The sequence below is a fragment of the Rhinoderma darwinii genome, chromosome 6, assembly GCF_050947455.1.
Source record: "Rhinoderma darwinii isolate aRhiDar2 chromosome 6, aRhiDar2.hap1, whole genome shotgun sequence".
NCBI lineage: Eukaryota > Metazoa > Chordata > Amphibia > Anura > Rhinodermatidae > Rhinoderma > Rhinoderma darwinii.
This window is the reverse complement of record NC_134692.1, coordinates 31,476,428-31,502,941: the sequence shown is the minus strand read 5'-3', so window position 1 is coordinate 31,502,941 and position 26,514 is coordinate 31,476,428. Positions and strand designations below refer to the sequence as shown.

General features: G+C 41.6%; 1 protein-coding gene and 1 long non-coding RNA gene across 2 annotated transcripts in view; one reads left to right on the top strand and one right to left on the bottom strand.

Moving 5' to 3' along the window:
- The first annotated feature begins 1,187 nt into the window (after positions 1–1,187).
- Positions 1,188–5,286, top strand: LOC142655371 (uncharacterized). Its single transcript, XR_012849480.1, has 3 exons — positions 1,188–1,256; positions 4,075–4,235; positions 5,093–5,286. It is a non-coding gene; the product is annotated as an uncharacterized LOC142655371 (long non-coding RNA).
- Positions 5,287–13,114: 7,828 nt separating this feature from the next.
- The window catches only part of LOC142656571 (myosin-IIIb-like), a 33,676-nt gene continuing 20,276 nt past the window's right edge, over positions 13,115–26,514 (bottom strand). The window contains exons 3-6 of the mRNA XM_075831502.1: positions 20,430–20,534; positions 16,687–16,786; positions 14,088–14,164; positions 13,115–13,258 (exon numbers count right to left, since the gene is read on the bottom strand). Coding sequence (XP_075687617.1) covers positions 13,115–13,258; positions 14,088–14,164; positions 16,687–16,786; positions 20,430–20,534 — 426 coding nt within the window. The remainder of the gene's footprint in view (positions 13,259–14,087; positions 14,165–16,686; positions 16,787–20,429; positions 20,535–26,514) is intronic.

Genomic DNA, 26,514 nt, shown 5'->3' with positions numbered 1-26,514 from the left:
CTAGTACAATAGTTTCTCACAATCCAGGACATCATGATGCCTTAGCCTCACCATTGGTCCAAGTCCATGCCAAATGTTTTCAAAATTACCTGAAATGATCTATTATGTGCCTCCTGAACCCAGCAGAGCATTACAATAACCACGAAAGAAGTTGGTTATGTTAGTAACCCAAAGATTGGTGCAGCCAGAGAAAGGCCTTTGTAGCATATAATCGCTTCTGTCAAAACTGCCACGCCAGCTGCACCTCCTCAACAACTGGGGGTACCCCACCAGAGAAGCCAGCCTGACCGTTTAAGAAGAAGTGGTTTAGAATTAGGACTGGTGAAAGTGGAAGTGCGCAACCCAGAATTTCCCAATGGCCAAATAAATTAAATGACAAAAAGATATGGCCAAATGGCCCATGGAAATAACTGTTGGATTTCTTTTGGTTAACTGCTAGTGTGTGTCCTATGGCAAACAGGTGCTATAGAGATTGTAATATTGTTTGCCAGTGCAGCAAGTATTATGCATCACAGAATGCTAAGCGAATATCCTCTTACACTGATTATGGAAATAGTGGACCCCTTGTGATTGAGACTTGGTTGGACACCTCTGCAGCCATAGCTGAGTTTTCAGCATTTTGTAGGAGATTGACTAATGCTACACTCTTAAATGGTCACTAATCTTTCAACAAACTTTGCATAAATCAAAAGTACAAGCGAATATAAGAAACTTTGTAATATATCTTGTTAGATCACCTATGATGCAAACCGACTAATGTTGTTTCTCCTGGCTGGTGCCAAATTACTAATCCCACCCTTATGGAAATCCTTCAGTGTTCCTACAGTACCTCAGTGGTTAAGGATAATTAATCAAATTTTTCATATAGAAAAGATAGCTGCCATTGCCAATAGGTCTACCTCCTACTTCACAAGAACTTGGCAACCTTGGCTTACCTATAGAGATACATCTCAATTTAGAGATCTGATAACAGACTCAGTGTCGTTGTAATCCATGAAACATGGGCCTTTATCTCACTCTTCTCCCTTTCTTTGGCTTACAATTGCTTTGAAACGAACATAATTTCTAGATTTACTTATTTGTCTGGTATTCTTTATTTTGCGTTTAATTTCCTCCCTCCCCTTCCCCTTCTCCCTCTCTCTATCGCACTCTATATTTGTATCCAAATAATATTTTTCATATATTAAAGGAGGTGGAAACAGGAGCAGAGTGAGAGAAAGGCAGAAAGACACACAAAGACACTGCTGCAGCTTATAGTAAGTGTTGTATGTCACTCCAGTACTGGATTCTTAGCTACACTGCTTAGTACTGTTGTACGATCCCCTCCATGCTGCTGCTGCTACTGAGGGTGTGCTACAAAAAGATTTGGTTGCCAATTCACCTTAGAGTACAATGTCAACTTATTACTCTCACCCACAAAGCTCTCCACAGTGTTGCAACTCCTTACATCTCTTCCCTCATCTCTGTCTACCACCCTATCCATGCTCTACGTTCTGCTAACGACCTAATATTAACACCCTCCATAATTCTTGCACTGTACCAGTCCACTGGACTTCCATTTTTGGAGTTTTGTTACTATATTGGATTGGTCTGGGTGTGGGTGAGTGTCAAAGACCCCGGTCCGCATTTTAAAGCTCTGGCCAGAGTAGTTTGTGGCTGATTGTAGAAAATAGATAGTGAGTATCTATCAGCACCGTCCCAGTAGACATGGTGATGCCGGGACAAGTACGTGTTTGGGTGACTGTAGCTATCAGTCCCTTCCCAGTAGACAAGGTGATGCTGGGAAAAGTTGTGGGTGACTGTAGCTATCAGTCTGCCATCCTCCAGTAGACAGAGTGATGCTGGGACACGTAGCGTGACCAAGATGGGGAATTTAGTGACACTGACACCCCAGAAGAAGAAACCCAGAGTTTCTCCAGTGGATATAGTAAAACAAAGGGAAGGGAGAGATGCAGTCAAAAAGGAGATTTATGAAAGGGTTAGGTATGCCACAAGGAGGGAAACTAGACCCTGATGAATGGGGTGAGGTATGTAGAACCCATAGAGGATAGTTGAAAGATAAAAAGTTTACGGAGCAAGCGAATGCCTGGGAAAAAGTGTCCAAGGAAGTACAGAGAGGTGGGGCTAGGGAAATCGAATGTGGAGGAAAGTTTTATTATGAATGTTATGATGACGGGAACAGGGAAAAGAATGAAGAAGTGAAAGAGAAAAAGGGATTTATCCTTTATGGAAGGGTTAAAGAAACCCATAAAAGAAGCTGTAGGAGGAGCCTAGACCCACAAGTCATCATGAAAGTGGCACAGGGATTATAACAAAGTCAGAAACAACGGAGAGAAAAAAATCCTGTGGCAGGAATGGCTCCCTACTATCCCAAGAATCAGAATCTAGGGGTACATGGCAGGGGACCCCAAAAACAGATAATTTGTTACAATTGTGATAAGCCTGGACATATTTCCAGAAATTCTAATGCCCCAAAGAGACCTAGGGACCCCAATTGGCAGCCACGAGCTCAGTCACAAGAAGGAGCTCAAGAACAACCTCCTCGTCAGCACTCGGGCAGGCGTCGCCCGAATCAGGAGGATTATGGGTATAAATCATGAGAAATTGGCAATCCAGAAGCTGACAATAGCTTCAATCCTGCCCATTAAATTAGGACCTGTCCCGTTAGTATCTCTAGCCACAAAAGGGCAGAGGCCAATTCCTTTTCTCATTGATACTGGAGCAGCCACAACAGTAGTAAGTGCCAGTCAAATACCCACTCAGTTTATCTCTGGTGAAACACAACCATGTGTGGGGGTAGAGGGGAAAGTAGTCCAGAACCCCCACACAAAGCCAGTTGTCCTCTCGTTTGGTCCTCACAAATCTGTAGTCACTCGCATTGTTACTAGTGAAACCCCCCTGTAAATTTATTAGGAGCAGATTTGATACAGAGGCTCAGGGCAGTATAGAATATCTAGAAGATGGGACAGTGCAGCTGACAGGACACTGGGGAGTGAAAGAATTAGGTTTTATTGCCTCGTGTGATCTTAACCCTTGGGATGAACGGCCGTCGTCTCAAATGTTATGTCTGTCCCCATCAGAAGTGGAGACACCCCTTAGCATGATACCAGTGTATCACAACTCCCAGCTGACAGCCAGAGGCTGTCCAGGCATGATGGGGATTGTAGTTTTACAACAGCTGGAGTGCCGAAGGTTGCTGTTTCCTAGAGTAGGATGATCTATCATCATCCCTGAGCTAGTTGCCTGGTGGTGTCCTAAATATGTTCAGGTGCTGTCATAAAAACATCTGATTGGTGGAGGTGACTGTTGGGGTATTACTGTTAGGATGCCCCCTGATGCCAAGAGTTTGAGTGGCGGCCTGTAGTCCTGTCAAAGATACGGTATCTACGATTGACTTTAATGGAGACACCACCCCCACAAGGAGTCTTTTGTTGCATACCCAGTCGATATGTCATAAAAGTCACATTTGCCACGTGACAAGCATTGATCTTTGCTCATGTAGGCCCTGGTAGTCTATGCTTTTAATTTCCATCATTCTACCTATCGTTTGGCTCAGCAAATCGAGTTGAGTTAAAAAAAATTTTTAAAAAGTCCAAACCTAGCCAATAAGCTTATCTACTGTGACACAACGAAACACTCTTATATGTAAAAAAAAAATGGTAAAAAAAATGTTGTTTTTTTTTTCATTTTAGAGGATCAGCATAATTGTTACATTCATAGTGTATAAAAGCACTCATCCAAGGATTTGGATGAATACCATCTGAATCTTGTAGCAGGATCTCCATGGGGCATGTAGGGGTAGGACGAGTGCTGGTAAGCAGTGGTCCTCGGCGTGTATACTAAGAAACATTTGCTATTACAGGATTTAAATCCTTTACATTTTTCATGAAACGGCGGACCACCAGATTAAAAATTCAACCGTTACTTAGAAGGGAAACAGTCTCATGCACTGTGGGACCATGTTAAATTACTTTGTACCAATGAATATGAAACCGTTTAGAAGGAGGAACGTAAAGAAATTTCACAATTATGTATTTATTCATATCTCGTAATCTTTTTATTCCCCATTGCTAGGATCGCTGTCTCTGAACACCTTCATCCATTCATCTGATATGGGTTTTAGCTTTGATTTTTGGAACCTCCCCTTGCTACAGTAATTGCTGTGACCTGTTTTACGTTCATCCAAAGGCAACAAGATACGCCGCTGCTCGTGCCCTATTCATTATTTCATACTGGTGAGTTATTGAAGCCTGAGCTGGGTAAAAGTAGATAACATTATGACGCACAAGCTCATCTGCATATAAATTGAGGTAATCAGAAATGCAAATTGCAATCATGGAAAGATGTGAAAGGCGACCATAATTGTATGAATGTGACAAGAGCTTCGTTTGAATATTTTCGTTGTTCTTTGCAGGAACTAAAATTTTCCGCATCAGTGATTTCGATAAGAAAAAAAATAGTTTTTGTTTTTTCTGACACCATAGGCTTAAAACTTTTATATTGATCATATATATATATATATATATATTTTTATTTTATTTTTGTGTTGTGTTTTTTTTATTATTTATATTATTTATGATAATTAATTATTTTTATGCTTAAATATATTAGGATTGTTCTATCTAAAGAGATTGTCTAGTTTGGACAATCCCCGTATATACTAAGGGTCACCAAAACAAAGTTGATTGCAGAAGAGGCCTTATGATGGGAGTTTCTTCAAGCATTTGCTATAGCGGAGGAAACTATTTATTAAAGGTCCATTTTCACTGTAGGAGCACCGATTGAGATCACTAGGAGTCCATAGATTTCAATGGATGGCGGTGCTTCACAAAACCAAATCAAAACAAAATCCTATATATATTCACCTTGTGAAATTGCAAAGAAATTTATTTTATATATAATATGCGCTGACGTTCCATGCCATTGTCAGGCATAGATAAACTGCAGCAAAGGCTTATGGGTAATGACATATGAATACGCACAACCAACATGTCAATTTATTACTCCCTATCTGTTTTGTTTTGCTATCTTTTTATTTTTTTCCAGTGCATAGTTAAATTTGTATTTTCTCTAAATGTTACTAAACATCCAGTGAATCAAGACAGCCATCTAGTGTCCTACCTCGGGATCTTGAAGAGAGCTTTCACTGGATGCATAGAAGACAAAGGCGGATCTCCGTCTGCCAGCTCGATGGCTGTAATCCCAAGAGACCAAACATCACAGCGGACATCATAGGAGTAATCATACTGCTGCTCACAAGCTATGACCTATTGAAGAAATCACAAGACAGGGTAAAAATGTTATAGAAGATAAAATCCCCATAAATGATATTCCAGTTTGCGCCTTAATAATGTTGCTATCTGATATATCATTAACTAATAACACATTTTAGCGAAAAATTATATACATCTAATATATATATATATATATATACCAAAAGTAATACTGGTAAATATCTTTATGGGATTATTTTACTTTACTTTTTTTTTACCTGATTCTTTTATAATTTTTTGCTTTTATGTTGTCACATGACTACAAACCAGCATATGGTCATCATTGAGTAGGATACACTGCTTGGGACACCCTCCATGAGCGAAGTTAAAAAAGTTGCTAAAACAAACAACAGTTCCCGCTTTGGAGGAATACTTGGAGGCAGCCCTGTCCTTATATTGTCTCCCATTCCTTTGAGTGGGTGGCATGTAATACTACAGTTCCCCTGTAGTGGCCACCACTTTCGCTGGCAATCACAGCTAATCACAGAGTGTTTCAGGAGCCATAGCTGTGCGATCCGCAGATCCTCGGGACAACTTACTTCTAAAACTGCTGATCAAGTGACATGCACTTCTTTTTTGCAGCCGTTTTTTTTACGCGGCCGTTTTTCAAAACGGCCGCGTAAAAAAAACGGCCCGTCGAAACAGGACACCGTTTTTCCCATTTAAATCAATGGGCAGATGTTTGGAGGCGTTCTGCTTCCCGAAACACGGCCGAAAATAGCCCGTGTGAACATACTCTTAGGCTTATTGTTTGGAAAAAAAAGAGCTAATTATAAGCATTTATTTTGAGGGGTAGTCTATGTATAATTTTTGTTTAATTTTTATTTTTTTATTTTTATTATTATGGTCTGTCCCTCAAAGGTCAGAAAATACCTTTAGGGACTTTGTTTATTAATTAATTTTTTTTAGCCCCAGTTACAGGGTAAATCAGCCCTGTTATATGGACTATCGTCACCGTAAGGCTATGTTTACACGCTTAACAAAAACCGGCTGTAAAATACGGAGCTGTTTTCAAAGGAAAGGAAAACAGCCTCTTATTTTCAGCCATTTTTTATGCATCAAGTGTTTTTTGATGCGGTTTTTGGAGCTATTTTTCTATTGACCCAATGAAAAACGTCTCTCAAAATGGCTCAAGAAGTGGCATGCACTTCTTTTTGCGTTTTTTTTTTTGTTTTTTTTTTACAAACGCCGCATAAAAAACACCCATGGGGAACGAAGGAACGAAACGCCATTTTTCGCATTAAAATCAATGAGCAGATGTCTGGAGGCGTTCAGCCTTTGTATTTTTAGTAGTTTTTTGGGGCGTCTACGGCCCGAAAAACAGATGAAAATAGGCCGTTTGAACATACCCATAGGACTCTGCTGTGTCTAGATAGACCCAGAAGCAGCCTCCTCCTACCGGCATCCCGGCGATCATGTGACCAGTCACATGACCACCGGGACTAATAGCTGCTGCTGCTGCATCTGTTTTATACAGAGTCCTAAAAACCACTTCGGTCTTCTCTCCAGGGTCCCTGGTAGTCTCTGACTGCTGGGCACCCAACATTAAGCTGCCCAAACGCTCGGGCAGCAAGCCCAAACCCGCACCGGTTGAGCTCTGTGTGGCCAAAAGACTTGTTGCATGTGGTTTTGCTGTGGTGCATAGATTGAATAAAGTATTAGAAGGTCATGACATGTAGACCTGGTGCCCTGGCATTTGTGTGGTGAATCACCAATATTTGAGGATTGTGAAGAGACTCCAGCCAAGAATAAATGGACCAGATTAGAATTATATCTTTATGAACAGACACTAAGTGAGTTGACCTGTTTTTTTTGGGGGTTTTTTGTGTTAGTTATGAGAACTGTCTAAAGTGGCAAGCGGGGGCCTCAACTTTAGTTCTTTTTTTAAAACTGGCCCTGACTCATGACTCTTATTCAGCCCTCACAATTTCTGGTTGCTCCTAATTTTATTTATCTTGCTTAGAATATATGAGTAGGAGATTCTCATACAAAGAATCTCCGAGGTGCTGCTCATTTCATGCATAGAGTACTTTGCTTTCTGAGTAGTCTGAATTGAAATTGGCCCCCAGCACCACGGCTCTTCACATTCCTTTTTATTTGATACATTAAAAAGGCAGTGATTAAATTCAAGTTTGATGAAAACTGGAGGGACCTAGAGGACATTCCAAAGGGTAGAATAAAATTCATTGGTATTTTGAAGCCTCGTTCATGGATGCAATGACAAGGAAACATAAGTATAATAATTTATTTTGCATAGACATTGTTATGGGTGACACACAGCTGATTTACATTTTAATGATCTCCGTGATGGAATGAATATTTGTAAAACATAAAGAAACGATAAGACAAAGCCACCACAGAGGACAGTATTTGTAAAGTACATAAATGAGAAAGAAAGATTAAAACAGTAACTACTGCATGGAACAAAGTCTTACTCTGGATATTACACTAAAAGCTGAGAGGGCCACTATAATGAAATAATGTCCTGGTTGACTATTTATGGCGATATATTTATATAGGTACAAACATCCATGCAAGATTGTATATAGAAATTATAAGACTCCATAGCAAAACAGAATGGGCCCACTTCCCAATATAGTGCGCCTTTATTCATTTATTAAAGTTCATGTCCACCACTCTTCTTTTAGGTCCAAAAATTCTGTGCTGAATCATTTCAAAATATATCTGTATAGGGGAGCTCTGTTTATGGGACTTAATAAATTACATAATTCTTCCTCTCTGAAGCCATCATTAGAGGGAATTATTACATATGGATTTATATAGCTAGTATAGAACTTAGCCCTTTAAGGACAGGCCTACTTTGGGCTTTAAAGCGGCTCTCAAGTCCCCCCCCAGAAAATGACTATACATTGGAAATGTATAGTCAACTTACCTGCTGCCCCACTTTTGAATGATCTGGCCTCAGTTCCTGTGTTTCGGTCCCCCATTTTATATTCTCGAAGATGGCCACGCAATCTCAGGCTTCGCCATAGAAATCTTCCTTGTAAGTCTGTGATACTCCATGGTAGCCTATCCCTCTGTAAGAGACTTTAAATGCCGCAGCTGCTATTGACCATTGCATCTAAAGTGGTAGACTGCTGGGACTGGAGTCCTGGCAGTTGCGGTAGAACCTTGGCTGGGTATTACTGCTGTGGTCCTGTGTAGGCCAGTGACAGTGCCCACACGTTCAGATCGCCATAATATGACTCCTTCATTTGCTGTACTATTAAAAACTGTGGAGATCTTTGCAGTTTTTTTAATTTCATTGTATGTATTAAGTGAAAAAAAAATTTTTATTGTTTTTTTGGATCAGCATGTTTTTATTGTAAATATTTTCTAACTTTTTACAACTAGCCACATGTATTTCCATGGCAAACAGGGACAAAACAGGAGGGGAAAGGGGGGAGGTTGGCGAAAAAGAAAAAAAAAAGAAGGGGTGGAGGGGATTAAAGAGTTCTGATCGAGAAAAGTCTCTAGGTCATTTAGGGGTTATTTCGACGGGAGGGTTCCAGAGAGCAGGTCATCCAGTGAGAGTCCAAATAGGGAGCTTGCAGAAATACAGAAGGGGGTGGTGTCCGCTTACTCTCTTTGTAATTGGTTTTAATTAAAGATTTGGAACTGTTTTGCTTCTGCAGCTTGCATGTATTACAATACATTTCAAGATGCTTGATGCCGTTCAATGTCAATTCCGACAGTCAGGCTCCCTGTCGACTCACTCTCCAACTCGTCCTGTCTTCTCCTGATTGCAAAGCTAAGCTCCAGATTAGTATCAGCCACAATGAGGCAGATCAATCGTACATCAGATCACTCATACGAACAATCAAACATCATCCTGCCAGAATGAACTGGCAGATCAGGAACATAGTAAAAACAAAAAGTGCTGAATAGTTCTAGCCGACAACTTGCTGAAAAAATCCAACATGTCTTCTCACTTTTTTGGGCATCACATACAACGTTTAAAAGATGATTTACCATTTCAGATAACTTTCATCTAATGTGTATGGACAGATTAATGCATTAGATTCGAAAATCTTAATTTCTCCCAATAGAAGTCGAAGCAGGCTTGGGAGTCATAGTGTCAATGAGAACAGTGCAGGGGTGTCTCTTTAACATGTTCGAAATTCTTAAAAACTAGTGAAACACAAGTCTTAACAATCCTGCCATAGAAAACTTCTAAAGATAGACGGATATCTTGCTACACAGTGTAAATGCCTACATGAGGCGATCTTAAGGTTGGATCCCTGATCTTCTGAACATTGCAAAGTTTTGTTATGTTTGAAAAACTTTCATAATTTGGCTGCAAAAATCTCAATGGTACAACAGGTGCATTGCCATAAATACGACATTGTTATTAGAATTAATGACCTGCGTGTCTGATTTTCTAGTGATGGAATTCCATTGACGAGAAACAATTATTTACCATAGACTTAAATGGGGTTTCCCCATAATCATTATCCACAGGATAGGTGATAAATATCTGATTGATGGGGGTCCAACCGCTGGGACTCCCACCTATCACGAGAACGGCTTATCATCTCGGTTGCCCCATATGAATGGAGCGGTAGTGCGCATGCTCGGCCACCGCTCCATTCATTTCTATAGCGCTCGGCATGCGCAGCACCACTCCATTCATATGGGGCTCCCAGGTACGGCAAGGTAAGCCCGTTTTTGTGATCTGTCGGACCCCCAGCTGTTGAACCCTCATCAATCAGATATTTATCAACTATCCCTGAATAGGTGACATATATTGATTATGGGAAAATCCCTTTAAATATTATCAGCAACATTCACATTATCTGTGCATTTATGGTTATTTTAATACCCTGGACTGTGTTTCGCAACCCTAGTTCATGAGCAAACCGTTCTCTCTCCATGTACAATTTCTTTCTTGATATGTCTGTTTTAGTAAAGTCCACTGAATAAATTCTGGAGCATCTTTTCTCATAACACTGCTTTGTGCTGTTCCCCTGTTGTTCTTTCTTAAAATTTATGAATAAATTGACAACTTGGTGTTCCTATTCCTCTTGTCAAAGGGGCGTGTCGCTGCACAGTCTGACATTCTGAGCACTGATTGGACAGTGTTAGACTGTGTAGGGACACACCCCCAACTGGTAACAACCAATTCTTAATGTATTCATACATTTCGATGAGGAATAACAGAGGAACGGTACAATGCAGAGTTCTAAGAAATTATGTTTTAAAAGAGTTATTTCATAGGGAATACAAGTATTTACTAAGCAGACATGTCAGGAGAGGTGATAGATCCTCTTTAAGAATAACTAAGTAGGGGTTCATCATTTTACACACAGTCATATACACAATTACATATATAGTAAAGGAATTTTCTAGCACTTGCACGAATATGTCACATTTTACTTTACAGAGATCAATGAGTACACAATGTACATATCTGACTGTATAAATGGCAATTGACATTGTGTACAATCAACTCAAATCATCAGCACCAATTTTAGATAAATAGTGAGTAAAAGTAAACAGCCTGAAAGCTATTAACCTGAAACTGACCTTGAATCCCCTGGTGCCATCCACAGACTTCTGAATTAGGCCTGATGAGTGGCAGGAGAAAACTCAGGTAGTGTGTTACAATTATCCACATAATCTGATACACTAAGCACATGCTGCGTTAAAAGAATACTCCGAGGGGAATTTAAAGGGAAATCGGGCAGCAATGAACCCAGAGGACTACGTTTATACAGAACATCAAAAAGGCAACCCTTTGCAAATAGTAAAGAAAATATTTAATTTGGTTCATTTTTAAACCTCGATAATGGCTCCTATGACTGTATCTTATCAACTACTACAGACAGGGCCGCCATCTAGGCATTACATGTGGTACTATAGTATAGGGCCCAGGCTAAGCTGCCCTCTACCACTGCATAGGGCTCACACAGCTACACATATACTAAATTAGTCCCCAATTAGGCCCCATTTAGACCATAAGGGCCCACAAAATATATGGTATGGGTCTGAAAAGATGCCCTAAAGAGGACCGGTCACCCCTCCTGACATGGCTGTTTTAGTAAATACTTGTATTCCCCATAAAATAGCAATTCTGGAGCATCTTTTCTTTGAACTCTACATTGTGCCATTCCTCTGTTATTGCTCCTAGAAATTTATGAATAAATTGACAACTGGGTGTTGGTAGTTGAGGGTGTGTCCTACACAGACCAATCAGTGCTGAGAGTGTCAGGCTATGTAGTGACACACCTCTTTGACAACTGGATTAGTAACGCCCAGTCGTCAATTTATTCATAAATATTAAGGAGGAATAAAAGAGGAATGGTATAACGCAGTGTTATGAGAAAAAGTTCTTTAGAATTGTTATTTGATGAGGAATTTACTAAAGCAGACATGTGAGGAGAGAAATTGTGCATGTATAGAGTGCTTGTGGACTAGGGTTGTGAAACAGTTTCCTAGGTTATTAAAATGACCATAGATATGGACTGGGTGGGGTCTTCCCTTTGTAAAGAAAGAAGAGTTGTAATTTTCTTTAAATTATAGGATCAATTTATACTCCTCCCATCACATTTAATACTTAAACTCACACATTGCTTTGGTGTGGTGTGCTTTACCATTGGATGAGACGCGTGTCCACTTACACTTCCCTTCCTTCCCCCTTTTGTCTAGTCTTCCCTATCCCATGGTTTCCTTTTCATTCATTGCTGATTGCCTGCTCCTTAAAAGAATAAGGGTATGTGCACACACAAAATAAAAAATGTCTCAAAATACGGAGCTGTTTTCAAGGGAAAACAGCTCCTGATTTTCAGACGTTTTTTTAATCAAAGTCACATTTTTCGTGGCGTTTTTAACAGCCGTTTTTTGGAGCTGTTTTTCTATAGAGTCTATGAAAAACGGCTCCAAAAACGGCTGAAGAAGTGACATGCACTTCTTTTTCGCGGCCATTTTTTTCCGCAGCCGTTTTTTTCCGCAGCCGTTTTTTTCCGCAGCCGTTTTGAAAGAACAAAACACAGTTTTTTCCCATTGAAATCAATGGGCAGATGTTCAGAGGCGTTCTGATTCCGAATTTTCAGCCGTTTTTCGGGACGTTTACGGCCCGAAAACACTCCGTGTGAACATACCCTATTACTGTTTATTGCTTGTTTGGGCAAAATCCCACATATAGAGAAGCTAGATGTCTTGAGCTGAAACCCCTGCACCCCTGTCCTTCTCTATATAACCTCTTGGTATAGTCAGTAAATAGATAGGGGGTTACCTCTATTCTTGCACAATGGTATCAAATTGCCATGGAATGTGATTGCTAAGGAGCACAGCATTGATTTGGAGGTTCTTATGTTTTTCTTTCCTGTATTTTGAAAATACTCAATAAAAACAGGATTAAACACAAAATGACTAGAGATGCACAGATAACGTGGATGATGCGGATACCGAGCCATTCCTCTGTTATTCCGCCTAGAAATTTATAAATAAATTGACAACTGGGTGTTACCGTTGGGGGGGGGTGTCCCTACACAGACTGACAATGTCCAATCAGGGCTTGACAAAGGGAATAGTAATACCCAGTCGTTAATTTATTCATAAATTTCTAGATGGAATAACAGAGGAACAGCACACCTCAAAGTTCTAAGTAAATATGTTCCAGAATTGTTATATTATGGGGAATACAAGTATTTATTAAAATAGATGTGTCAGGAGAGGTGAAAGTTCCTCTTTAGATATTATATTATTTTGTTTTCCTTTCCTCCAACCGACTCACAGAAAAATCTATACGATTGTTAGTATAATCCCCATTATACTCCCCCTTATAATGCCCTAGTTACCACCGATGCCCATATATATATATATATCATACAATGATCTAATTAATGGAAGAAGATATGTGGCATTGGTGAAGAAAGAGTGAAAATTGGGCTTATTACATCCAACTGGAACTGAAAAGTCTGGAAGTGACTGGTGAGGACCATCTGAGTCAGGAACCAGCGTTCAGTCTCGGGTGGCAACAGGTCCTGAGGAGCGTGAGGTCACAATATACGCATAGCTGGACTTGGTGTTGAAAGGAGACGTTGCAAAAATGTGGCCCCAAGACAGTCACGGGAAGGTGTACCAGTCAGTGGCCAGCATAGTGCAAGACTAAGTGGAGTCGGTCCATGATGTGGACGCCCATAGAGTGTATAAAGCAGCCAGCAACCACCTATTAAAAGGGCACTAGGTCCATAGTGTACAGCGGCAGCAATTACCTTAAAACCTACTAGGCCAAGTAGTTAACCCTTTTATTAAAGAGGGGTGCCCATGACCCTAAATCTGCAGGTCACCAAAAACAATAAGTCAGCCGTCTTGCCTGCCGGATCCGTAACTAAGCTAGTTTCTCTCCGCAGTGAGAAGATTGAATAAATTGTAAATACTGGAACTATTTGCTGTGCCCTCCCAGAAGGGAAAAATGTATATAATTTTACACAATCTTTATTATGATCAGGGTATCCTCCTCTGCAAAACATCCTGTATCAGTTGCCCCCCAAAAGTACATAATGGTTTACCAGATGGAAGATGTGCTTAATAGCTTAGGGAGCCCTGACCATTTGGCTTTACGGGGCCCAGATATTTGAAATGGGGTCCCTGACTACAGACGATCAATTGTAACCAAACAAAAACAAAAAAATAGACAGAATTGGGTAACCGCACTGCCGCTATCCACCTCAAGATGGCACTAAACACTTCTGCTATATATAATAAAATAGATCAAATTAACACAAAATCTTATTTAAATATTTAATACACACCAATGTAAAATGCATTTTTTGGGGGACACACATCATTAGGGGGTAAAAACCATCCTACCTCTGGTGCCATCCAACAAGGTGTGCCCACAGACGTGTTCCTGCGCAGGCGAGCACTGGTAAGCTGTGCAGACACTCCTGTAACAGGAATAGACATTACCTAGGACATATTTATAGTATCATCAATCGGGACATATTCATATTACAATAGAAACAAATCCACTGCAAACTAAAGACATATTTATAACAAATTCAAGCACCTTTTAGATATTTGTCCACTTACACAGGCCTAAGACAAAGTTCTGAATTTTCTAAGAATACAATTTTTTTTATCTTAAACAATAAAGTCTATAATGTACAGAATCTATAATCTACTTTGGGTATTTACTAAAATAGACATGTCAGGAGAGGTGACAGGTCCTCATTATATCTGAATACAGAGTGATCGGGTTGAGATGCTGCTTAGTATAGGACATATCCAAGTTCACAATGACAGAAAATGCTATTGTGAGCACCACTTTTTCCACGGTAACCAAGCTTTTCATTACTATTTCCTATTTGTAGGTCTCCACACCTGGTTTCAGTGCAATCTGATCACAGGGAGAAACATAGGTCAAGAGGTATTTATATACACAAAGCCATTCACTTCACAGCAGGATGCGGGCTTCGCAGGTGACAGACGTTAGACCTATTGGGATATCCTATAGGTAGTCAATGAAACATGTTTCTGTTGAGAAGGAAATTTAAATGACACTATTGTTGGTATCGTCAGTTCTTTACTGGAAATTCTGTTCTAGGAAGAAAAAAAAATGATATCTGCCACCCAGAATGAGCCATGTCTTTATTCTGTAGATAAATATAAAGCAATGCACAATTTCACACGTGGCAGATTTGCTGCAGAAAATTCCCGAAGAAAAGTCGCAGAAATCTTCAGCAGCAAATCCTCACCAAAATGTGTGGATTTGGTGAGGATTTCTATGTAAAAAACAGGCAAGTGTGAAAAAAAAAAACTTACTTGCCCTGGCACTCTTGTGGCAGCTGTACACCCGGGCCACCAGCAATGGCGTGTTGTCACTGCTGCATCCTATGTTTAGCTGTCACATTTTTAACACAACACGCTATCACTGGTGGCCGGGTGTATACAGACTGGCAGGAGACCTGGGAGGTCGACTACGCTATTGATTCCGTTAAAACGACCGAAACCCTTGCACAACGGAGACAAACAAACCATTGGCACCGGATCCGTCACCACTGAAATCAATAGGAATGAAAACAGAAACCTAAGGTTTCCGTTTGTGTCAGTCAGGGCTCCATTCTGACGGAAAGCTCAGATGGAACGTCAGAATTGAGCCAATAGATCCAATCCTTTTAATAAGGAAAAAAAATTACGAAAAATTAATCCCTATAACCGAGCTTTTTTTCATTAACGAAATCTATCAAATGAATATAATAGGATTTATATGTAACACCTTACACTATTCTGCTATAGGCACAAGCCAGTTTGGTAAAGATTTGACCATTGATCTTGATGGGTGAATATAATATATCAATAGTAATACTTGAGGTAAATGGTGACATCAGTTGTCTATAGACCAAACATCAGCATTTCTACTGCATCCCCGGCAGCAGGCAATGTTATTGAATAGCAGGACATCACAGCTTTTAACTTGGGTTGCCACATCAATGACAATGTGGAAAGATTCAGTCAACTAGAAGGGGTTGTCTGTTTTTTAACCCTCGCTTTTTGTCAAAAGGGTCATAAGCACATTGCAGAGTATACCGCTGCTGGCACCCCAAGCGATCAGCTTTGATTTGTTGGAGAACCTGGCAGCAAGTATTAAGTTGCCCTGCAGCACCACCACAGGAAAAATGGAACATTGCATGTAGCCTATTGAAATAAACTAGGTCCTCCAGAGACAGGGACTCTTTCCATTCTAGTTAAATGATAAGGGCTTCTAATAGCCCAATTTAAAATGAGTATCTAGTCCCGACAACCCCTTTTATTTCTGGTGGTAGCCATGTGCCCGCAACCCAAATAAAACCTTTCTGAATGTTTATGAAGCAGAGAAGAATCAATGTGTTCTCTTCTGACATTTGGCACTTGATTAAATAATATATGTAAATCTGCCTCTTCTTCGACTCTTGTCTGCCGTTTTGCTCTCTTTTTCCTTCCTTTGTTTGCGCTTTCATTTCAATCAGGCTTACATCAACCGTAATAATCACAAATTATATAGATCTGCTGGTTTTCACACCCATAGGACCACTTTACCTTCTGCTCAAAGGGAATAGATGAGCTGCAGGCTATTAACACCATTTGTGAGGAATGAGCAATTTCTTTTCATATGCAAAAGATGGAATATTGAATTTAAATGAGAGCGATGCAGCGCAGGAATAGACACAAGCAGATTGCCAGTGAGTTAGTAAATAAAATGCTTCATTTTTTTTTCAGAGCTAAAAACTAGACTATTTCCAGACACCCAAAACAGATTATGTGACAGGAACTCAGAGGGAGATCCATCTGTTAAACCCAAAGTATTCAACGGTTCCTGCTGAACACGATCACTAAAACCTGTGGCGTATCTCGAAGCTTCAAACAGACAGCAAATTGAGGAGATGGAATAAACTATACAGGACGTCAGTACATAGCAAGCAATGATTACCAAAGTCAACCAGCTTGACTCCCCCTTCTGTTGTCAGAAGGATATTGTTGCCTTTCACGTCACGATGGATGATTCTATTATTGTGCAAATGCTGGAGACCCTGAATAACAAAACAGAAAAGAATTACTCCCCTGTTTAAAAATAATGACTCTGCTATTAGGATCTTAATGATATCTCTACAATGGTGCTGCAGGAACAGCTGTCCAGCACAACAGCTGTTCCATGCACCCTCACTGAGATCACAGCAGGCATCTTATAGTGACTTCGAGCTGGGTACCACACATCAAAAGATGAGTAATATGATCGAATAGCACTCAGCCATCTCGTGATAGATGTAGTTTGCATAACCTGTGGCTCCCAAGCTCTTATGCAACAACAAATCCCAGCACATCATATGTAATGCTGGTGTCCAGTAATGCTAGAACTACAATTCTCATCTGGAATAGCACAGGCTTGAGGAATATGTGACTGCTGTGACTAACATGCCCTGACACTGGCCAAAAACTTGCAAATCGGTCTTTTACTTATTCTTAATGTGGAAAACTGTATACAAATGTGGCAGAGCAGAGTTTGTAATTTAAAGAGGACACCCTGCTTTGGATAATCCTTCTTTGTAAGAATCGTACCGCGACCACAAGCTGAACTTAGTGTGTCGCGCTGTGTGAACCATCAACAAATCAACTATAAACTGTTAGGGACACCAAAAGATAGGTCTTCAATTGCCCTGCAGCACTACCGCAGGAGAAACGGAGTATTACAATTCCCATTGAAAGTAATATTCTCCCTGTGTAATGTGCAGACATGCTAGGTCTTCCAGAGCGAAATATGCTCTTTGTAGCGGATTTCTGCTCTGGCTAATAGATTCTGGGGGTCCTGAACATGGGACTCTCCCTCCATTAACATCAGCAATAGGAAATTTTAAAATGGGTTTTTCAAAATCAACAATTCCGTTAAGTATTTCAGTTCGATTTTCATCTGGCATATATTGCGGCAGATTTTTTTTAACGGTTTAAAACTAGACCAGGCAGGCAGAAGATGCACTAAATTTATCACAGTGGTGCATGCTGTATGATAAATTTGGCGCATCTTGCTAGACATGTTATACACTTTTTTTCTTCCTTATGTCTCCTCTCGGTTGGCTTACTTTCTACCAATATTTTCTGTCCAAATTTTGACACATTTTAAACCCCCTCTTTTTTGTGAAGCCACTCCCCCTTTCTAGACACTTTTCAAACTGTCTAGTGAGACACAAAAAGCGTCTAAAACACGTAATAGAGGGGGATTCAAAAAGGACGGTGCAGAAGTAAAGGCTTGTAGTTAAAGTAACATCAGTGATAAATGGCCAGTGACTGAAAACGGGCTTAGTTGCCTGTAGCAACCAATCACAGCGCAGCTTTCATTTTCAAGAGTCAAATATGAAATGTGCTTACACAGTGTGACATAAGATGGCTACATCGAGGCAAAGAAAAAGCTATTTGCGTGTTGGAATTTGCAAGAACGGGGTCTGTTGTGACCGTACAGCGAAACTTTCAGATTAAATTTGGTAAATGTGCTCCGCATAGAAACTGCATTTCGTGTTGGGTGAAGCAATTCGAAACCACTGGGTGTTTGTCATGGGAAAAGTCTGGGGCGCCCAAAGACTTTGGAAGAGACGGTGAACAGGATTCGAGTCGTGTATGAGAGTAGTCCTAGAAAGTCGACCAGGCTGACAAGTATGGAACTACAGGTGCCACAAACCATGGTATGGTGTATCTTACAAAAACATCGGTGTTGTAAGTCATACAGATTACACCTTCTTCAGGAGCTCTAACCAGACGGCATACCAAAACGCCATGGATTTTGCATTGACTTGCAGGGCCGATTGCAAGAGGACGAATTCTCAGACAGGCTGGTGTTCAGCAATGAGGCGACCTTATACCTCAGTGGGAAGCCACAACCTTAGAATTTGGGGCTCAGAAAAAACATGTGCCCTTATCAAGTACATGAGGTCCTCACCCTTATCGAGCACAAAATCTACGGTCCCTACTTTTTTCCCGGGGATCCTGTCACTGGCCACTCCTATCTGGACATGTTAAAGCGTAACTAAACGTTCGATCAACTTTTTATTTTTTAGCAGCATGTGTAATATAAATATGTTTTGTAATATACTTTATTAATGAATTTGGGCTCCTTTTTGTGTTATATGTTACATTTTATTTCTTGTATTTCTCCTGTTGCTAGCAGAAATCCGTACACCGTTTTAATGTATCAGTCTATAGTGTGTAACAGGCGCTTCACTAAAAGAAGAAGCGCAGGTCTGGCGGTAGCCTCTTCCCTCTCTCTATACACTGGTGAATTCAGCAGCAGCAGAGCGCATGGAAGAGAATGTGATGCGCTCCTCTCCTCTCCGGTTTCTAGTGTGTGACAGGCGCTTGACTAGGAGAAGAAGTGCAGGTCTGGCAACGGCTCCCTGTACCCTCATTCTCTTCCATAAGCTCTGCTGCTGCTGCTTCCACCAGTATATAGAGAGGTGGAATGAGGGTACAGGGAGCCGCCACCAGACCTGCGCTGCTTCTTCTAGTGAAGCGCCTTTGACATACTAGAGGCCGGACAGCAGTAGTGCTCATCACATTCTCTTCCCTGCGCTCTGCTGCTGCAATTTCCAGCAGTATATAGAGGGAGAAGAGGGTACAGGAAGCCGCCGCAGACCTGCACATCTTCTGCTACTGAAGCGCCTTTCACATACTAGTGCTCATCACATTCTCTTCCCTGCGCTCTGCTGTTGCCTGCTACTCTATAGAGAACTGTATAGTACATAGAGGCAGAGAGACATTCCTATGGGTAGATTGAATATTGCATACAGTACTAGAAAACGTCACACACGGTAAGACACGCCACTAGCAACTGGCCAAAATCAGGAAGTGTGAGAAAATAGATGTGGACCGTTTCACAAGAAAAAAAAGCTGCAAAAAAGTACTTTGAAGCGGGAAAAAATTGCTATGAGTAATGCATTCACATAGAGTGACATAATAGCAGTTTAATAAAAAATTTTGCAAAGGTTTAGTTACACTTTAAAGGAATGGCTTATGCCACAGATAGACTACATTTGACATCTACATCTTCCTCTATCAGCAGGGTGGTGCACCTCCACAACTCTACCGGAACGTTGGATTGGCCGCGCCAAAACAATGATTCACCAATGTTGCACTGGCCTCCACAATTGCCAGATCTAAGATCCTACAACTTCTTTATATGGGACTACATCAAGGACTCGGTGTATCTGTCCCCCCCCACCCCCCCTAGCCACAGAATCTGAATGACCTAAGACAACGCATCACTGAAACAGCGGAGTACATAATCGAGGATATGATAGCACGCATCTGGGCAGAAGTGGAGTACCGCCTAGACATCTGCCGTGTCACCAATAGAAATCACTTTGAACATTTGTAGTGTATAGATAAAACTTGGATAGATTGTGTTTTTTCAGGTTAATAAATTTCTCTTATGTTCTCGTGGTTATGAATACCGAGGCTCTAATTTTGCACCATCCTTTTTTAAACACCCAGTATATATGGCACAAGGCATGTACGTCAGTTTTTTGTTGGAAATTGAGCTGGAATTCTAGAATATTTAGTTTAATGAACCTCCCCCCGTGTTAATTCATTGTAATCTCTCAGATAAAATAATCCTGTTCACGTACATGCAGTCCTATGTAAATCATCCAATAACACAAATCATTATTAGCGTTTTTTTTTATTTCTTACCAGTAATGCTCCATATAGGATGTATGATATTATGGCTTCATCCAAACGCTGCCCACAATTCAGTATGCTTTTTGCAAGATCTGTGACAGATCCTCCGTTGCACAGCTGCGGATCGCGGAGAAAACACATTATCATTTCATTTACAATATGTTCCAACTCATTTACACTGATACAGTTCAATTCATAACTTAAAAAGGAATTATACCCATAAAATGACTATCACCTTAAGATAGACTTACTGTTGGCAATCCTCTAACCTTTCCTACCCAAAAATATAGAAATGAAAAAAAAGGATTGTATGTTTAGATTATAATACCATGATAAAAATAATAAGGATTCCTAATCCCTAGAGATGTTTTTTTATTTATTATCATCAATTCTTTGCATTTCAAAGCCTTGGTTTTTCTATTAAATAATATGAAAGTGCTGATATTTAACTATTAAACTAAAACTACAAATACAGTAGAAATATTGACCACAAGGAATTCAGTGTTTCCATATGATCTACATTGGAGAACTCTTCTAAAAATAGCAATTCTTCCAGTTTTTGTTCATGTAACTGTTCTGAGTTAATATTATTGCAATTAATACATTAGCCAGATATTAACCACTCAATTTAATTAAATAGTAGAGGGTCACCCTTGCAATGAGACATTTATTGCAGCGATATCATCTGACTTATTGACCCATGTATTGTATAGGAATTTGTTCAACAGGTGGCTGCTCGGGAAGCATTGCACAGGGAGCCCCACTGTCGCGTCTTGTCAATCTTGAACTTCTGATAGTGCTTCTTAACATGCCATTCACGGAGTTCCTATTATTTATCAGAGCTTACACGCAGCCTACAGAGGTTTTGGCACTACCTTGTAGTGTCACTACTTATGCTTGCCAGCACATAGCTACCAGGGTGTTTTTTCAATTTTCCATAACAGCAAAGGATCATGATTCCCTTCTGAACACACCCTTGAAAAACGAAAGAAAAGGACTAATAATTTGTGGTGGTCTAGCTTGAACTACTTTATATACTACCACAGCGAGTCTTATACCCTGCTTCTATCAATACATAGAAAGTGTCAGTATTCTCTAAAAGACAAAAGAAGATAGTCTTGGACTGCATCACACAAGTACTTGGGGGCCACAGCGGGTCTTATAGCCTGCTTCTATCAAGACATAGAGATTATAGGTATCATCTAAAAGACATAGTCTTGGACTGTATCAGTCAGGTACTCCGGGGCCATAAATCATACATAACCCTTCTGGCTCCTTAGTATCCCTTCAGAGACAAATCATAACCTAACAATTGAACACAGCCACTGGCGTAGCTATAGGGGTCGCAGCGGTCGCAATTGCGACCGGGCCCCGAAGCCAGGGGGGCCCACGGCCCCCCCGCACCACATCAATAAAAAGTTACTATAGTAACTCGGGCCGCGGGCCCCTGTTACTATAGTAACATACTTTACTTACCTTCCTGGTTCCGGATCGCAGCGGAGGTCCTGACGGCAAGCGCTGTGCGCAGCGCATGACGTCACAGCGCTATGCCGCCGCGCACAGCACCGAGACTACAGAACTCCCGCCGCGGCCGAAGAGGAAGGTAAGCTTAGCCCTGACTGGCGGGGTCTGACTCCGGGACCCGCCAATCAGCTGTTTTGAAGGGGCCGCAGCACTCGTACGAGAGTTGCTCTCCTTCATTCCTGTCACTTCATTCCGGTCACACTGTGAATCGGTGTCGGCGATTCACAGTGTGAGCGAGTAGTGAAATGAAGGGGAAGCAGCTGTCATACGAGTGCTGCGGCCCCTTCAAAACAGCTGATTTGCGGGTCCCGGGCGACACATCAGCTATTGATGGCCTATCCTGTGGATAGGCCATCAATGTTTAGGGACTGCACAACCCCTAAGCCTACGATGTAGCAGGCTTAGGGGGCCCATGAGACAGGATCACAGATTGTGTGATCCTGTCTGCTGGGCCCTGTATCTAAGCCAATCACATGGTAGGCTTAGATACATGGCCCATGCGTGATCCTGTCTGCTGGGCCCTGTATCTAAGCCTACCACACTGTAGGTTTAGATACAGGGCCCCAGCACACAGTAATCGTATACTGTATAAGATTACTGTCTGCTGGACCCTGTATCTAAGCCTACCTTGTGGTAGGCTTAGATACAGGGTCCCACAGACAGTATCACACATGGGCCCTGTATCTAAGCCTTAGGGTATGTGCACAGACACTAATTACGTCCGTAATTGACGGACGTATTTCGGCCGCAAGTACCGGACCGAACACACTGCAGGGAGTCGGGCTCCTAGGATCATAGTTATGTACGACGCTAGGAGTCCCTGCCTCTCCATGGAACTACTGTCCCGTAGTGTAATCATGTTTTCAGTACGGGACAGTTGTCCGGCAGCGAGGCAGGGACTCCTAGCATCGTACATAACTATGATGCTAGGAGCCCGGCTCCCTGCACTGTGTTCGGTCCGGGACTTGCGGCCGAAATACGTCGTCAATTACGGACGTAATTAGTGTGTGTGCACATACCCGAACACATGTGTTACTAATCATTTTTTGTGTGTTTTCTTACAGGTTCGGTCGTTGGACTACGGCGGATTCCAGGACTACTTCGATGACAGCTTTTTTTTTATTAATAAAATGGTTAATGAGGGTTGTGTGGGTTTTTATTTTTATTTCAATAAAATATTTTTTCTTTGTCTTTGTGTTTTTTTTTTTTAAACTATATTACTACCGCCTTAGTAATGCCCGCCGGCTGAGTGACAGTATCCATTGCTAAGACGGGGCTTAGTGTTAGCGGATGCAGAGGCTAACACTAACCCCCTTTATTACCCCGGTACCCACCGCCACCAGGGGTGCTGGGAAGAGCCGGGTACGATCCAGTACCTGACCATCTGTAGTGATGGTCGGCTACAGGGGTGGTGGCAGGCTGGTATTATCAGGAGGGGAAAGGCCAAAAACAGTGGTCCTTCCCATCCTGGTAATGCTGCCTGCTGCTGCTTTATTGTATCTGGCTGGTTATGAAAATGGGGGGGACCCCACGTCATTTAAAAAAAAAAAAAATAATTGGAAAGAACGATGTCGGGTCCCCCCCAATTTTCATAACCAGCCAGATACAACACAGCAGCAGCAGGCAGCATTACAAGGGTGGGAAGGGCCACTGTTTTTGGCCTTCCCCAGCCTAATACTACCAGCCTGCGGCCACCCCGGTGCCTGCCCGTCACTACAGATGGTCGGGTACTGGTTTGTACCCGGCTCTTCCCAGTACCCCTGGTGGCGGTGGGTACCGGGGTAATAATGGGGGTTAGTGTTTGCCTCTGCACCTGCTAACATTAAGCCCCGCCTTAGCAATGGAGGTTGTCAATCAGCCAGCGGCCATTATTAAGGCGGTGATAATAAAGTTTAAAAAGATACAAGCACATAGAAAAAATATTTTATTGAAATAAAAAAACACAACCCTCATTAACCATTTTATTGAGAATAAAAAAAACGCCGTCATTGAAGTCCTCGAATCCGAAGTCCAACAACCGAACCTGTAAAAAAAAACACAAACACACAAAAATAATCAGTAACACATAAAGAAGCAAAATTATTATTCTTACCTATCCTGGGTCCAGCGCTGCATCCGCAATGTCAGCGAGCTGGGCCCTGTATCTAATCCTATCATGTGTGATACAGTCTGCTGAGCTGTGTATCTAATCCAATCATGTATGATACTGTCTGCTGGGCCCTATATCTAATCCGATCATGTGTGATACTGTCTGCTGAGCCACTGTATCTAATCCTATCATGTGTGATACTGTCTTCTGAGCCACTGTATCTAATCCTATCATGTGTGGTACTGTCTGCTGAGCCACTGTATCTAATCCTATCATGTGTGGTACTGTCTGCTGAGCCACTGTATCTAATCCTATCATGTGGTACTGTCTGCTGAGCCACTGTATCTAATCCTATCATGTGTGATACTGTCTGCTGAGCTGTGTATCTAATCCTATCATGTGTGATACTGCCTTCTGAGCCACTGTATCTAATCCTATCATGTGTGATACTGTCTGCTGAGCCACTAAATCTAATCCTATCATGTGTGATACTGTCTGCTGAGCCACTGTATCTAATCCTATCATGTGTGGTACTGTCTGCTGAGCCACTGTATCTAATCCTATCATGTGTGATACTGTCTGCTGAGCTGTGTATCTAATCCTATCATGTGTGATACTGCCTTCTGAGCCACTGTATCTAAGCCTATCATGTGTGATACTGTCTGCTCAGCCACTGTATCTAATCCTATCCATAGTTTATAGGGTCGTAGTGCTATAGATATGCTATGCTGTCTCATATATACACTTTTTTTTGGGGCGGACACATATGTATTGGGGCTATTTCTCCTGACATTCAGGAGAAAACAGCACCGTAATTTCAGCCGTAATGGCATGTGCAGGCGTCTTTTGCTGTGTCCATTACGGAAGTAATTGAAGCTGGTTTTCCATGGAGTCCATGGAAAACGGCTCCATTTACGTCTGAAGAAGTGACAGGCACTTTTTTACGCGCCGCCTTTTGACAGCGGCGCGTAAAAAAAAATGACCGTCGGCACAGAACATCGTTAGACCCATTCAAATGAATGGGCAGATGTTTGCAGACGCTTTTGAGCCGCATTTTCGGACGTAATTCAATGCTAAAACGCCCGAATTACGTCCATAAATAGTGTGTGTGAACCCAGCCTTAGTGACGCCCCGGCTGCTAGTGCTGCATTGTTGGGTCACTTAGGCCATGAGAAGTTTGCGGGGGGGGGGGGCCCAGTAAGAATTTTTGCATCGGGGCCCATGAGCCTCTAGCTACGCCCCTGAACACAGCTGATTGATTTTACAAAGATTAAAAAGCAGAGTAAACATTTAATTTAGATTAAGAGAAAATACCCTAAAGCCAAGTGTGTACATACCACAGAGACTGCCCATGCAGCCGTTATGGGACCCCTAGAAGGGAGCCCTACCAACAGTTGCCTCATCCCTTATTCTTATAGGTGGTGAGAACCAGTGTAGGGCCCTGCAACATTAGAAAACCAGGGTGTGGAGAATAAATCCCATGGATCATGGAAAGGAGGTGGGGTAAACAGGCATCAAGTCCCCCTGTCCTAGTTGGTAAGGGCAGTTAGGGCTGTGGTGATGTCACAGGGCACATTTAAATTTTTTCCAGAAGTAGAAACTCAAAGACCTCTATTATTTATTTTTTTTGTGACAAATACTGTTTAAAGGCTTATTTTATATTTCAGCCATTATGTTGGCAGTGGGAGGGGAATCCAAGCATATGTAATGCTCCTGTTATTCCATCTTATCAACAGGGCGTATCTGTAAGGGGCGCATTGGCAGCAGTCGCGCCCAGGCCCTCGTATTATAAATGGCACATAGTAAGTGGTGCCCTGTTACAGAATTTACATTGGGGCACAGGAGCTTCAAGTTAGGCCCACTTCACACTCAATTTGCAATATTTACTCTATGTGTCGGAAAAGCTCCAGCGTATTCATTAAACGTGTCCATAGGCTCCCATTCACCCGTGGAGGCTAAAAGCGTGTCCTATTTGCCTCCGTTGGAAAGGATATTCCGTCGAAATACCCTTTTTTGCTGTATGGAATAGAGCAGCAGATTGCGTTATTCCAGACAGAGGCATCCAGTAAAGAAAGTAGATCAAGTGAACACTTTTTTAACATTAGAGCCTATGTATGCCAGATGCTATAACATAGGTATACGTTGGAGGTTTCCATCAGGTAATCCTCCTGACGGAAACCTCCGATGGACATTACGTCACTGTGTATCGAGGTTAAAAACGAAGGGAGGGGGGTATTTTAAGAACACAACCCCAACATGTGAATTAGAAAGAACACAAGGCTGTGCCATTTATAGAAGCCTTCGCTCTCTGTGACGAAAGTGCCAGGCAGCAGAAGATTGATGTACTTGATAACAATGAGGCAACAAATTACAGTCATTTGAGGCGTTTACTGCATGGCTGCATTCACTGGCAGGCAATATAAAATAGACAGTAGCCATATCTCTATACTTATACTTGATGGTATGCTCTGCCAGCAGCGGAGA